The sequence below is a fragment of the Sus scrofa genome, chromosome 10, assembly GCF_000003025.6.
Source record: "Sus scrofa isolate TJ Tabasco breed Duroc chromosome 10, Sscrofa11.1, whole genome shotgun sequence".
Classification (NCBI taxonomy): domain Eukaryota; kingdom Metazoa; phylum Chordata; class Mammalia; order Artiodactyla; family Suidae; genus Sus; species Sus scrofa.
In genome coordinates, this window is record NC_010452.4 from 32,405,169 (window position 1) to 32,416,133 (window position 10,965).

The window sequence follows — 10,965 nt, forward strand, 5'->3', positions numbered from 1 at the left end:
TTCTAAATCCATTTCAATTTCCATCTGCCTGAAAATTAGTGCTCGAAGGTGAGCACAGAGGTTACCTTTTCTGTGGGAAAGCGAAAATTGAATCATGTTGTTACCTGGAAGCATCCATGCTCAGTCCACCAGACAAAGGCAAAAATGTTCAGCACCACGGAGAGTGCCTTTCATCCTGAAGAGGAGCGCAAGGGTCAGTGATAGATGAGGATTTACAGCCGGGGAGCCCAGCCTGTCTGATCTCCTTCCATTGCTGGCCAGCCACCGAGGATCCCTCTTTTCCTCAATGTCTTTGCGTTCACCCCCTCCTTTTACCTAACTAGGCTTTTAGGAATGGACTCCCATAACTTTCTACCCACCTTTCTACCTCCATGTTATCTGCATCTCTTACACATCTCCATCTCCTTTTCATTTCATTCCAGAGTCTCCCTTCTGTGGTCTAAGGTTCTGGTTCCATCACCTCTTGAGTATGAGACTTTGATCATCTCCTCAAAGACCATGCTCCATCAAACATCTCTTTTTCTACCCAACTTACCTCCTCTCAGTCTAGGACAGTGATCACGTGTTCCCTAGCTCCACAGAAACCCTTCAACTCCAAAGCTTCCTCTGAACTGCCATTCATTCTCATTCCTTCTCAGTTTAGCTCCCTGAAAGTAGCGCCTGTGTTCACCATCACTGCTTCCTCACCTCATAGCCTCTCTTAAATCCCCTGTAATCTGGGCAGTGTCCTTACCTTTCAAGTCAAACAATGTTTGCTGAAGCTACCTATGACTTCCTTATTTCTAAATATTTTCTTTATCTTCTGGACCCATCTGTTTTTTTGACACTGGTGATTTCTTCCACTTGAAACCCTACTTGAAATGTCTTCCTAGATCTTTTTCTACATCTCATCTTTCTGCTCCTACTCAGTCTTCTTCCACTCACTCCCTAAGATTTATGTTCCCCAAGACTCTATTCTTGGTTCCTTTCTTTTTTCACTGTGCTTATTCTCTCTAAAAAGGTTTATTCTCCTTATATCACCACCTCTTCTAGTCCACACCTCTTTCCTGAGATCCCAAACCTCAGTTCCTACTGACTAATGATGTCATCTAGGTATTCAGAGACACTTTAAAACTTAGCATGTCCCAGCCTTGATTCATCTGATTGTGCCTGGCAGTGTAGTTACATCTTCTCCTGCAATCTGTTTTAATCATTAGTACCCCTTTCCCAATTACTCCAAAGGGAAAACTAGGAATGTCTGGACTCCTTCATCTATGTTTTATCTCTAAATTCTGCCATGCTACCCCTTTTAACATCCTCCTTTCTGGCTTTTTATCTTCTGCTTCTGCTTACTTCAGGTCCCTGTCCTCTCTTGCTGGCACTGTTGCAGTAGTTTCCTTACCTCGAGTCTCATTCCTTTCCAATCTGTTCTCTGTGTGCCTATCAGAGAGTCCTTCTCCATCCACATCTGATCATGTTACTCCCTCGCTCTAGACTTCATTGGCTCCCCCATCCTATTCTGAGTAAAGAGCAAAATCCAAGCCCATCTTCCACCATGATCTGAGCCCACCTGACCCCAGCATTTTATTTCCTGCCACTTTTCTTCATACCTTCTAGGTTTTGACCATAGCAAACTACTGACTCTTCCTTGAATAGCAATGCTAGTTTCGTGCTTCTGAGCCTGTGCAGCTGTTCCCTGAATGTCCTTCCTCCTTCCTCTTAAGCTAACTGGTAAACTGATGTTTTGAGATCTTTTCAAATGTCTTCCTCTGTGATGTTTGACCACCTTCCCTTTGTCCCTTTCCTTCTACCTTTAGGCCTCTCGTTATGTTTATAGCTAATTACTCTGAGCTCCCGAAGGATGGGCCTTTTTCTCCTTACCTGTATGAGCCCCAGGGCTACCATTGTTAAGTAAGTGAAGGAAATGCAGCATAAAGAAGTGAGGACCTCCGCCTGCTGGTCAAACCCCTCCCTCCTCACCCCGGGGAGGAGGGAGCACCCTTCCCACAGACCCCTCCCCACGTAAGCCAACCTGTGTGGTGCCAGGGCCATGGCTGTGGGTCAGTCCCTGTCAAGGCACACTGTTTTTAAGTGTGTGTGGGTCTCACAGAGCCTGTACTAATAACAACTTTCTAACTAGTACAAAATTAGTGCTCAGTATGTAGTATGCTAAATACTATTCTAAATGCTTACATATCAAGCTCTAGATTACTTATTATCATTTTATCTTCACAGAAACCTTTGACATAGGCATTAATATTAGTCCCATTTTACATATGAGGAAACTGAAGTCCAAGTCACAAGATAGTGAATGGAGGAGGCAGGATTTTTTGAAAGTATGGTTAAAGTTGGTATTTGTTGAAGCTGGTGAGGGGTGCCTAGGATCTCACCGCAGTGTTTTCTCTGCTTTCATGTAAATTTTTTTTTTTTTTTTTTGTATTTTTGCCTTTTCTAAGGCCACACCTGTGGCATATGGAGGTTCCCAGGCTAGAGATCTAATTGGAGCTGTAGCCGCCGGCCTACACCACAGCGGCAGCAAACAGGATCCGAGCCGCATCTGCAACCTACACCACAGTTCACGGCAATGCTGGATCCTTAACCCACTGAGCGAGGCCAGGGATCGAACCTGTGTCCTCATGGATACTAGTTGGGTTCATTAACCACTGAGCCATGATGGGAACTTCTGATGTAAATTTAATAATTTCTATAATAAAGCATTTTTAAACAGTTAGATTGGGAGTTCTTGTTGTGGATCAGCAGTAACAAACTTGACTAGTATCCATAAGGATGTGGGTTTGATCCCTGGCCTTGCTCAGTGGGTTAAGGATCTGGCGTTGCCGTGAGCTGTGGTGTAGATCACAGACATGGCTCAGATATCGCATTGCTGTGGTGTAGGCTGGCAGCTGTAGCTCTGATTCTACCCCTAGCCTGGGAACTTCTGTATGCTGCAGGTGTGGCTCTAAAAATTAAAAAAAAAAAAAAAGATTGGATTAAATAAATGGATTTTAAGCCTTTTCCCTTCTCTTTTTAAAAAAGCAACAGAACCCTTTCTTCAACCAAAATCTTGCAGAAAAGCTGATGTGTAAATGAAATAAAAACAAATCTATTCTGGTTGGAGCAAAGCCAAACCCCTTCCTGTTGCTCTCCTCTCACCCTCAGTCCTGCCCAAGGCAGGGTTTCAGGAAACACAGTTTAACAAAAATCAATGGACCAGATTAACTCTAAAGATTCTTCTGGCAATTTTGCCTTCCTCTAGTTGTATTGACTTTGCACTGGCCATTAGCCTATATATTCTGTCCCAGAAACAGTGAGATTGAGCTATTAATCATCTCTGAAGTCTTTGGAGAATTTGTGTGCAGGGTTGCAGAAACATGGGTTGCTGTTAGAGATGCATTTCAATGTCTGTCTCTGCTGAGTGTTTATTAATAATCTTGCTAATCGCCACTCTGGTTCCTGGATCTAGCTAACTCCTGTCAGATGTCCTTGGGGAGCACTTTAAATTCTCCCTGATTTCTTGGAGCCAGATGCTTCCTTCTGCCTGGATTCCTCTCTGATACTTATATTCATGAATATTTCACATTTAATCTCCCTGATTACATTTCCATGTGATGGTCATGGTGCATTGGCTGCATTTCTCAGGAAAGACCACAGTAACGGCTTGAGTTTGCAGGCATAGTGCCAGAGATCTTTGTTCCTGCCACTAAGATGGCCTTCTGTCATAGACAGTGACAGGGGAGAGGCTGAATGATGGGCTTGCCTAGGACCTCTAAGTCTAGGGCTTTGCACCTTGGCTCTTGACCCAAAGAGACTAACAGTTTCACGCAGGGATCAGATGCCACCAGGACCTGCCCAGTGGCCTTGAGGACCACATGTGGGTCCCTGTGACCAGAGTTGTTCAGCATCCTCCCAGCCCCCACTCAGGCCCCATCCCTCCAGTGTTGCCACCCAGTAACTCCAGCCTAAGAGTAGAAACTCTGATGAACTCATCTGCACCAAGGAGGCAAAAGTTAGCCCCAAATGCCTGAGGGCTTGGGTTCTAAAAGTTAGCCCCAGGGAAAGGACAGCAAGGTTTAACTCTCTGGATGAATGGGGTAGAAGGTTACGGAGGAGCTTTATGGTTGGAAGGCCAGAGATTTAGAGGTCACCTGTGTGAACACATTAATCCAAACCGTAGGAGACATCAAGGTTCCCCAAGAAGAGAGTGGAAGGCTGAGGGCAGGACCCTGCAGAGGAGACAAAGAGCTGTGGGAGGAGGCAGGGATGATGGTCCAAGAGGCAAAATGAGCCAAGGAACAGAGTGTCTGGGAAGCAGGGGAAGAAACCATTTTCAAATGGATGTGGTGTGTGTGACATGTGACAAATGCTAGAGAAAAAGCAAAGGAAATTGGAAATCTGCCAGTGCTTCCCTGGTAGGGCCCCTCAGGCACGTTTATGGGCTATACTCTTTGAGAAGCCCTCCCTCAGGCTGCTTTGGGAGTGAGCTCTCACTGCGGCCTAAGGGGAAAGCCAGAGTTGAGCCATCAGGTCTCTGAGTTCTCTGCAAGCAAGCACCTCCAAGGCCGTTTTGGCCACAGAGAGGGGCATAGAAAGGTCACTACAGGCCTCCTTCTCTGGGGCTGCAGGACACAGGTGCTGCCAGTGAGCAGTGTCCCAAGGAGGAGCCGAGCCAAGGAGGCAGGAGATGGGCTGGAAAGGCTTGTGGTATGGGAAGTTGCCTGGGGTGGAGGCACTGCAGCCCCCAGTCTGTTCTACCTTCCTATCCCACCCCCCTCAATGACAGCTAAGCATGGGATCAGAGAAGAGGGCACAGGCCAGGGTTCTGCCCTCAGGAACTCACAAAACACTGTGGCAGCACAGCCCTCCCAGGGCCTTGCACTCTGGATGGCCTAAAGAAACAGACAAGGCCAGGATTTCCCTCTCAACATTCTAGACTCTTCCCTTTCCCCTTAGCAACAAGCATGTTTTCATCCCCCTGCTTCTTCTTTTTTTTTTTTTTTTTCTCTTTTTGTCTTTTTAAAGCCACACCTGCAGCATATGGAAGTTCCCAAGCTAGGGGTCTAATCAGAGCTATAGCTGCTGGCCTACACCACAGCCACAGCAACACAGGATCAGAGCCACATCTGTGACCTACACCACAGCTCATGGCAACACCGGATCCTTAACCCACTGAGCGAGGCCAGGGATCAAACCCACATCCTCATGGATACTAGTGGGGTTCGTTAACCACTGAGCCAGGACAGGAACTCCCACCCTTCTTCATTCTAAAAGGAACAGAGCCACTGTAATGACAATATATCCTTCCCTTGCTGAGTCACCAGAAGCCACCCAGAGCCCTGGGCCTGGCACTGTGGGCCAGTCCTAGAACATTCCACCTACCTGCCTGTCTGCTCTCCACATCCTCAGAGGAAGAACAGGCACAGCCTGGATCCTCTCTGCAATCCTCAGACCTCAGGCTCACTTCTCTGTGGTCCTAGGCAGATGGTGAGGGTGGCAGCACCCCTATCAATGGTTGGTCATCAGTTTTTTGGGGAGAATGTGAGTGACTCCAGCCCCTTCCAACTGATTGTGGCAGGGTGCCAAGGCCCTGGATTTTTGTGGCAGAGATGTGGTGTGGGAGGGAGGGTGAGGCTAGCGTAGGATTCTGGCCAGCATAGCATCCATCCCAAAGGGAAGAAGTCAGTGAGGAGGGCAGGGAGGGAGACCAAAATAGTCCCAGACCCAGGGCAGCACACAGAACGTGTGCTTTCTACCTTTCCTGGTCGTCTATAACGTCAAGTCCTGTCTGGGCAACACAGGACTAAATAGCCACTGGCTGATTTGTCACTATTTGTCTTCTAACCTGCCAGTCCCAGCCACCCATTCAGGTTCTCCCAGGAGGCACTCTTTAGGACTCATGTATGAAATGGAGAAGTCTTCCTTAGAACTGCAGTGGCTGCAGCCTGCAAGTCTCACCTGTCTTGGCCAGTCAGTGCTCTGGGTCCTGCGAAGGGACCATCCAGCACTAGGGGAAGCAGAGGGACAGGGTCTGTCTCAGGAGCACCTACTCTGACCTTAATCCAGACCGAAACCCACAGGAGCCTAGAAAGACCTTTCCAAACAAGTACACAGGAAGGGCCCTGAGGAGCAGGGCAACGAGCATGGGAGGTGGGAGAAGGTGATGCTTTGGGTTTAAGGAATCATGGTTGGCTTTCTGGGGGAGGTGGGTCACAAAGACTTAAAAGATGGACACCCAGGTGGATGTTAAGCGGGGCCATGATCCTTGGCTCTTCTACCAGCTCAGGGTCTTCCTCCCTGAACACCCTGCCTGTTGCCAGGGACAAATGGCTCCAGAGGACAGGTGAGAGCAGCCCCTGTGTCCACTTCCTAACAGCTCCCTGTCTCTCTGCTTCCTCCGCCCAGGACCCAGCCGCCGCCTCCATCTCAGACGGAGACTGTGACGCCCGGGGGGAGGGTGAGTCAGTAGCCATGAATTACAAACCATCCCCGCTCCAAGTAAAGCTGGGTGAGTGTGTCCGGGGGCTGAGGGAGATGTGGGGAGTGGACAGACAAGGTGCTCTGGGCTGGGCTGTGGAAATGAGGTGCCACAAATAAACCAGCTCGGGCTAGATGAGTCCAAGACTCCAGCCAGCAAGTCATTGGCACCGCCAGGCACCTTATCTCCTGCAAGGCAAAGAGGGAAGTTTACAGTTCTCCAGGGGAACCCCAAACTCCAGAGGCACCTCTGAGGCCAAGAAGGCTCCAGGTATAAAAGCATGGAACCCCAGAGGGTTGGAATTCCCTTCAAACACTGGACCAGGCTGAGAGGAAGCCACCTCAGAGGTGGGGTGACAGTTGCCATGTCTGAGGGGTAGAAAGGAATGAGGCTCACCAATCCTAGAAGCTGAGCCCCCCTCCTCATTTTCACATCAGCCCACCTGGAGATCACTGGCCCCTGTTTGGGAGAACTTTCCCTTAGTTTCTTCATAAACCCAAATCTCTCCTTGTCTTTCCAGGGTCACCTTTCCCTCAGGGTTTATCTTACGTCCACGCCAAAGTCAGTGGATGCTGCAGCCAGTTCCTCTGAAGTCACGTGGCTCCCAGCCATTACCCAGAGCTCCTGGAGCTCCTCTCACCCTCCACCAAACACAGGCCCGCTCCCTTCAGGGACCAAAGTTTCACTAGCCTGAGGCTGTTGTATATAACAGACTTTTAATACAAAATTTGCTTTCATGAAGAGAAATTATAACAGTGCATCCAATGAAATACAGGCCGTCACTATCCTTCAAAACTTCTGCCCAGGTTTCTCCTCAAGCTCCAGCTGCCCATCAAATACTGGGCCCCTCCTTAGTCCTAAAACCCCTTTTCCCATCTGTTCTAAAGCCTTTCCCTCTGCAGCTGCCAGGACTCCTTTCACAGAGTCCTGTTATATTACTCTGCTTTCTTTTTTTTTAAACCTTGCTTTTCCCCTTTCATACCACAGCCAGGGAGCCTCCAGGCTGTTTTTCTAAACAAGAGAGCAGTTCTCTCAGTGGAATTTGTTCTCTTCCTAGGACACCAGACTCAGATGGCAGGCAGTTTTATTTGCTGATTATTGTTCAATTTAACAATACAAGTATTTTAACAAGTATAACCTCTCCCTTACTCTTCATCATATTCTCCTCCCCAGAGATAATCATTCCAAGCATTTTTAGTTTTTCTAGCTTTGTTTTGTATTTTAACACAAGTAGTATCATACTGTACACATTTTCTGAAACTTTTTTCATTCTTGTTTTTGCGGTCCACGTGAGCCTCTTCCAATATCAGTATATAGAGAATGACTTCATTCTTTTGATTTTTTTTTTAAGTTCTTGGCTTTTTTTTTTTTTTTTTTTTTTTTTTTTAGAGCCACACTTGGGGCATATGGAAGTTCCCAGGCTAGGGGCTGAAGCGGAGCTGTAGGGGCCAGCCTATGCCACAGCCACAGCAACACCAGATCCTAGCTGCGTCTGCAACCTACACCACAGCTCACAGCAACGGATCCTTAACCCACAGAGCAAGGCCAAGGATCGAACCTTCGTCCTCATGGATGCTAGTCAGATTCCTTTCCACTGGGCTACTTCAGGAACTCCTGACTTCATTCTTTTAAATGGTTGCATAGTAGTCCTAGTTTAGTTTTGCCAGTTTATTGTTAGCATTTTTTCACTTTTTCAAACAATTCCAATGTCCTTTTAAGATAACAAATTTTTCTTGTCAATGACATTACCACCAAAATTCCTCCTGAAAATTCACCATGTGTCCCAGTTGTACTAAGAAAAATTCCCACCAGGAACTTTAAAAGCAAATTACACCCCCTAGAGGCTTGGGGTGGTAATGGCAGCTGCTGCCCACTGGAAAGTGTCTGAGGGAGTCAGATGAGCAGTGGCAAAGAAAGAGGGCCAGAGACTGGGAGATGAGAGACACAGGGACATGGAAGTCGGGGAAATTCCAGCGTCACTGTCGATGGAAAGGCCTGTGCTGTCCTTCCTCTCGAGCTTGGAGTTATTTTATGAGCACTTTCCCCAGCGGTCCTTTTTCCTGCCTCAGGGCTTTATTTGAGCTATGGAGGAATGGGTATACAGCTTCCTCCAGGGCCCAGGCAGCTACCAGCTATTGGTAAAAGTGCCACACACCAGGCAGTGGGTCACTGGGTGGACAGCTCCGTGAATCTGGCAGGCTCTGGAGCCTTAGAGCATTCAGAGGCTGGCAGAAGAGGAGGAGCCTAGGCAGAGGGGCTTCCCCACTCTCCTGCCCCTTCCCTGCCATCCCCATTCTGCCCCTCCCACCCACAGCCTTCAGTGGCTTCTTTTCCTTCCGCATTAATCCCACACTCCTCTGTCTGGTGTTCAAGGCCTCCACACTCTGAGTCTGTAATCAGAGGGAACCCCCAGCCCCTTAGCACAGACCCTAAGACATGACTGGTGACACAGATGTTTGCTGAATAACTAAATGACTAAATAAATGTATCCTACTTTTCCAGCCTGACCTCCCTCCATCTTCACCCCACCATCCCATCCAGACCCACACTTGTTACACTCACATCATCACATCTTCTTCTTCTTTTTTTTCTTTTTACAGCCACACTTGTGGCATATAGAAGTTCCCAGGCCAGGGGCTGAATCAGAGCTGCAGCTGTGGCCTATGCCACAGCCACAGCAACGCCAGGTCTCAGCTGCATCTTCGACCTACACCATAGCTTGTGGCAACACTGGATCCTTAACTCACTAAGTGAGGCCAGGAATCAAACCTATATCCTCATAGAGACAACATCAGGTCCTTAACCCACTGAGCCACAATAGGAATTGCTACAGTCACTTCTAAGTCCATTTTTGTATATGCTACCCCTCCTTTCTAGAATGTTCTCCTCTCTCCAGCTCAAGGTGTCACCTGTAGGAAGCCCTGACTGGCCCATCCTTCTGCTCACTCTCTCCCTCCTTTCTCTGGCATCATGCACACACAAGCTGCCCTACTTGGGTATCCAGCTCCTGGAAGACAGGGGTCAGCCTCCTCCTGCTGCCCCTCACTGTCTGCCTCAGGTTGTGCAGGGCCAGGTTGGACCCCGAGCAGCAAGGCCTGGAGTTGGACCCTGACCTCAGTTCTTAGAGAAGCAAGGGGTATCACCATGGAGGCCCAGCCCAGGCTGCCCTGAGTGGTAAGGCGACGTGGCCTCGGGGCAGGACACAGCTTCCTTCCCATGTCCCCTGCAGAGAAGCAGCGGGAGCTAGCCCGGAAGGGCTCCCTGAAGAATGGCAGCATGGGTAGCCCAGTCAACCAGCAACCCAAGAAGAACAATGTCATGGCCCGGACAAGGTAGAGCCCCGTCCCACCCTACCTGGACCCTGCCAGCCAGCCAGCACCTATCTCTGCTATATGAGCTTCCCCTCCTCCCTCCCTCTTCAGGCCCAGCTCCTCTCTGAGGAGAGTTTCACTCACAGGATCCAAGGTGGCAGGGTGTGGAGGGGAGGGGGGCAGATGGGGGTGAGGGAAGTGGTGGGGCAGGGCCCAACCTAGTTCCTTGTCAGGCTTTGTGTGCTCCAGTTGCCAATCCAATCCCCCAAATTCTCCACCCAGGCTGGTCGTCCCCAATAAAGGCTACTCCTCGCTTGACCAGAGCCCAGATGAGAAGCCACTGGTAGCCCTTGACACGGACAGGTGTGTACGGGGACATTGGGGCAGCCAGGCAAGCCACAGGAGCCTGTGTGAACATACAAGTGGGCTGTACGGGTCATAACTGCCACACCTGCCACATAATACATTGTCAGAATTGGGGTGCTCCTCAGCCAGGAGCTCTCTGGGGGTGAATCCCCCCAAGGAATGGAACTTTTTACGTGGCAGCAGGGGAGAGCAGAGAGAGGAGAAGGGGTGTGGGCAGTTCGCTGCTGTCCTGGGACAGCTGATCCAATGGCTGCTCCTAGAATAGACCCTGATGGACATGCGATACTCTGCCCCTTCTGAGGGAGGTGCTCTACTGCTGGGAACATACCTGCCTAGTCCTGGACTTTGGGGAAATCCAACCAACCAGGGTGATTTGAACCTAAAAAAGGGGGGAGAGATGTGAGGGAGTAGCAACTTGATTTAGAAAGAGGATAAGGATGACAACTTATTTAGGATGGGGATAGGGAACCTGCTTTAAAACTGCATGTGCACAGCAAGCATGATTTTTATCGAAATTGGGCTGTTTATTTGGAAGTGTGGGGGAGGAGCGGCGTATTGACGGATGAGGGTGTCGGGTAAAGACAGCTTTCTGTTTTCTGCCTGGGAATTACTTCCTCTCTGTCTTCTCTCCTCCGTGGCTAGTGATGATGACTTTGACATGTCCAGATATTCCTCCTCTGGCTACTCCTCTGCTGAGGTGAGGCTCCACCCCTTCCCGCCCCGAACACACAAGAGCAGGGGCCCCCTCTGGGAGAAGGGGTGGAGCAAAATCTCACCCTCCACGGAGCCCATGTGGGCGGGGCCTGAGATAAGATCCAGCCCGAAAGAAAGGTGCGC

The 10,965-nt window shown here is 49.3% G+C and overlaps 1 protein-coding gene across 6 annotated transcripts in view; it reads left to right on the forward strand.

The window, feature by feature from the left end:
* FAM219A (family with sequence similarity 219 member A) overlaps positions 1–10,965 on the forward strand; it is a 66,785-nt gene that overhangs the window by 49,541 nt on the left and 6,279 nt on the right. For 3 of the 6 annotated variants that reach the window (XM_013980170.2, XM_013980169.2, XM_021064681.1), the window contains exons 2-5: positions 6,379–6,430; positions 9,681–9,783; positions 10,045–10,125; positions 10,771–10,825. In XM_013980170.2, the coding sequence (XP_013835624.2) occupies positions 6,379–6,430; positions 9,681–9,783; positions 10,045–10,125; positions 10,771–10,825 (291 nt within the window). Of the gene's footprint in view, positions 1–6,378; positions 6,482–9,680; positions 9,784–10,044; positions 10,126–10,770; positions 10,826–10,965 lie in introns of all 6 variants that reach the window. The other 3 variants (XM_021064680.1, XM_013980168.2, XM_021064679.1) reach the window with 1 other exon arrangement.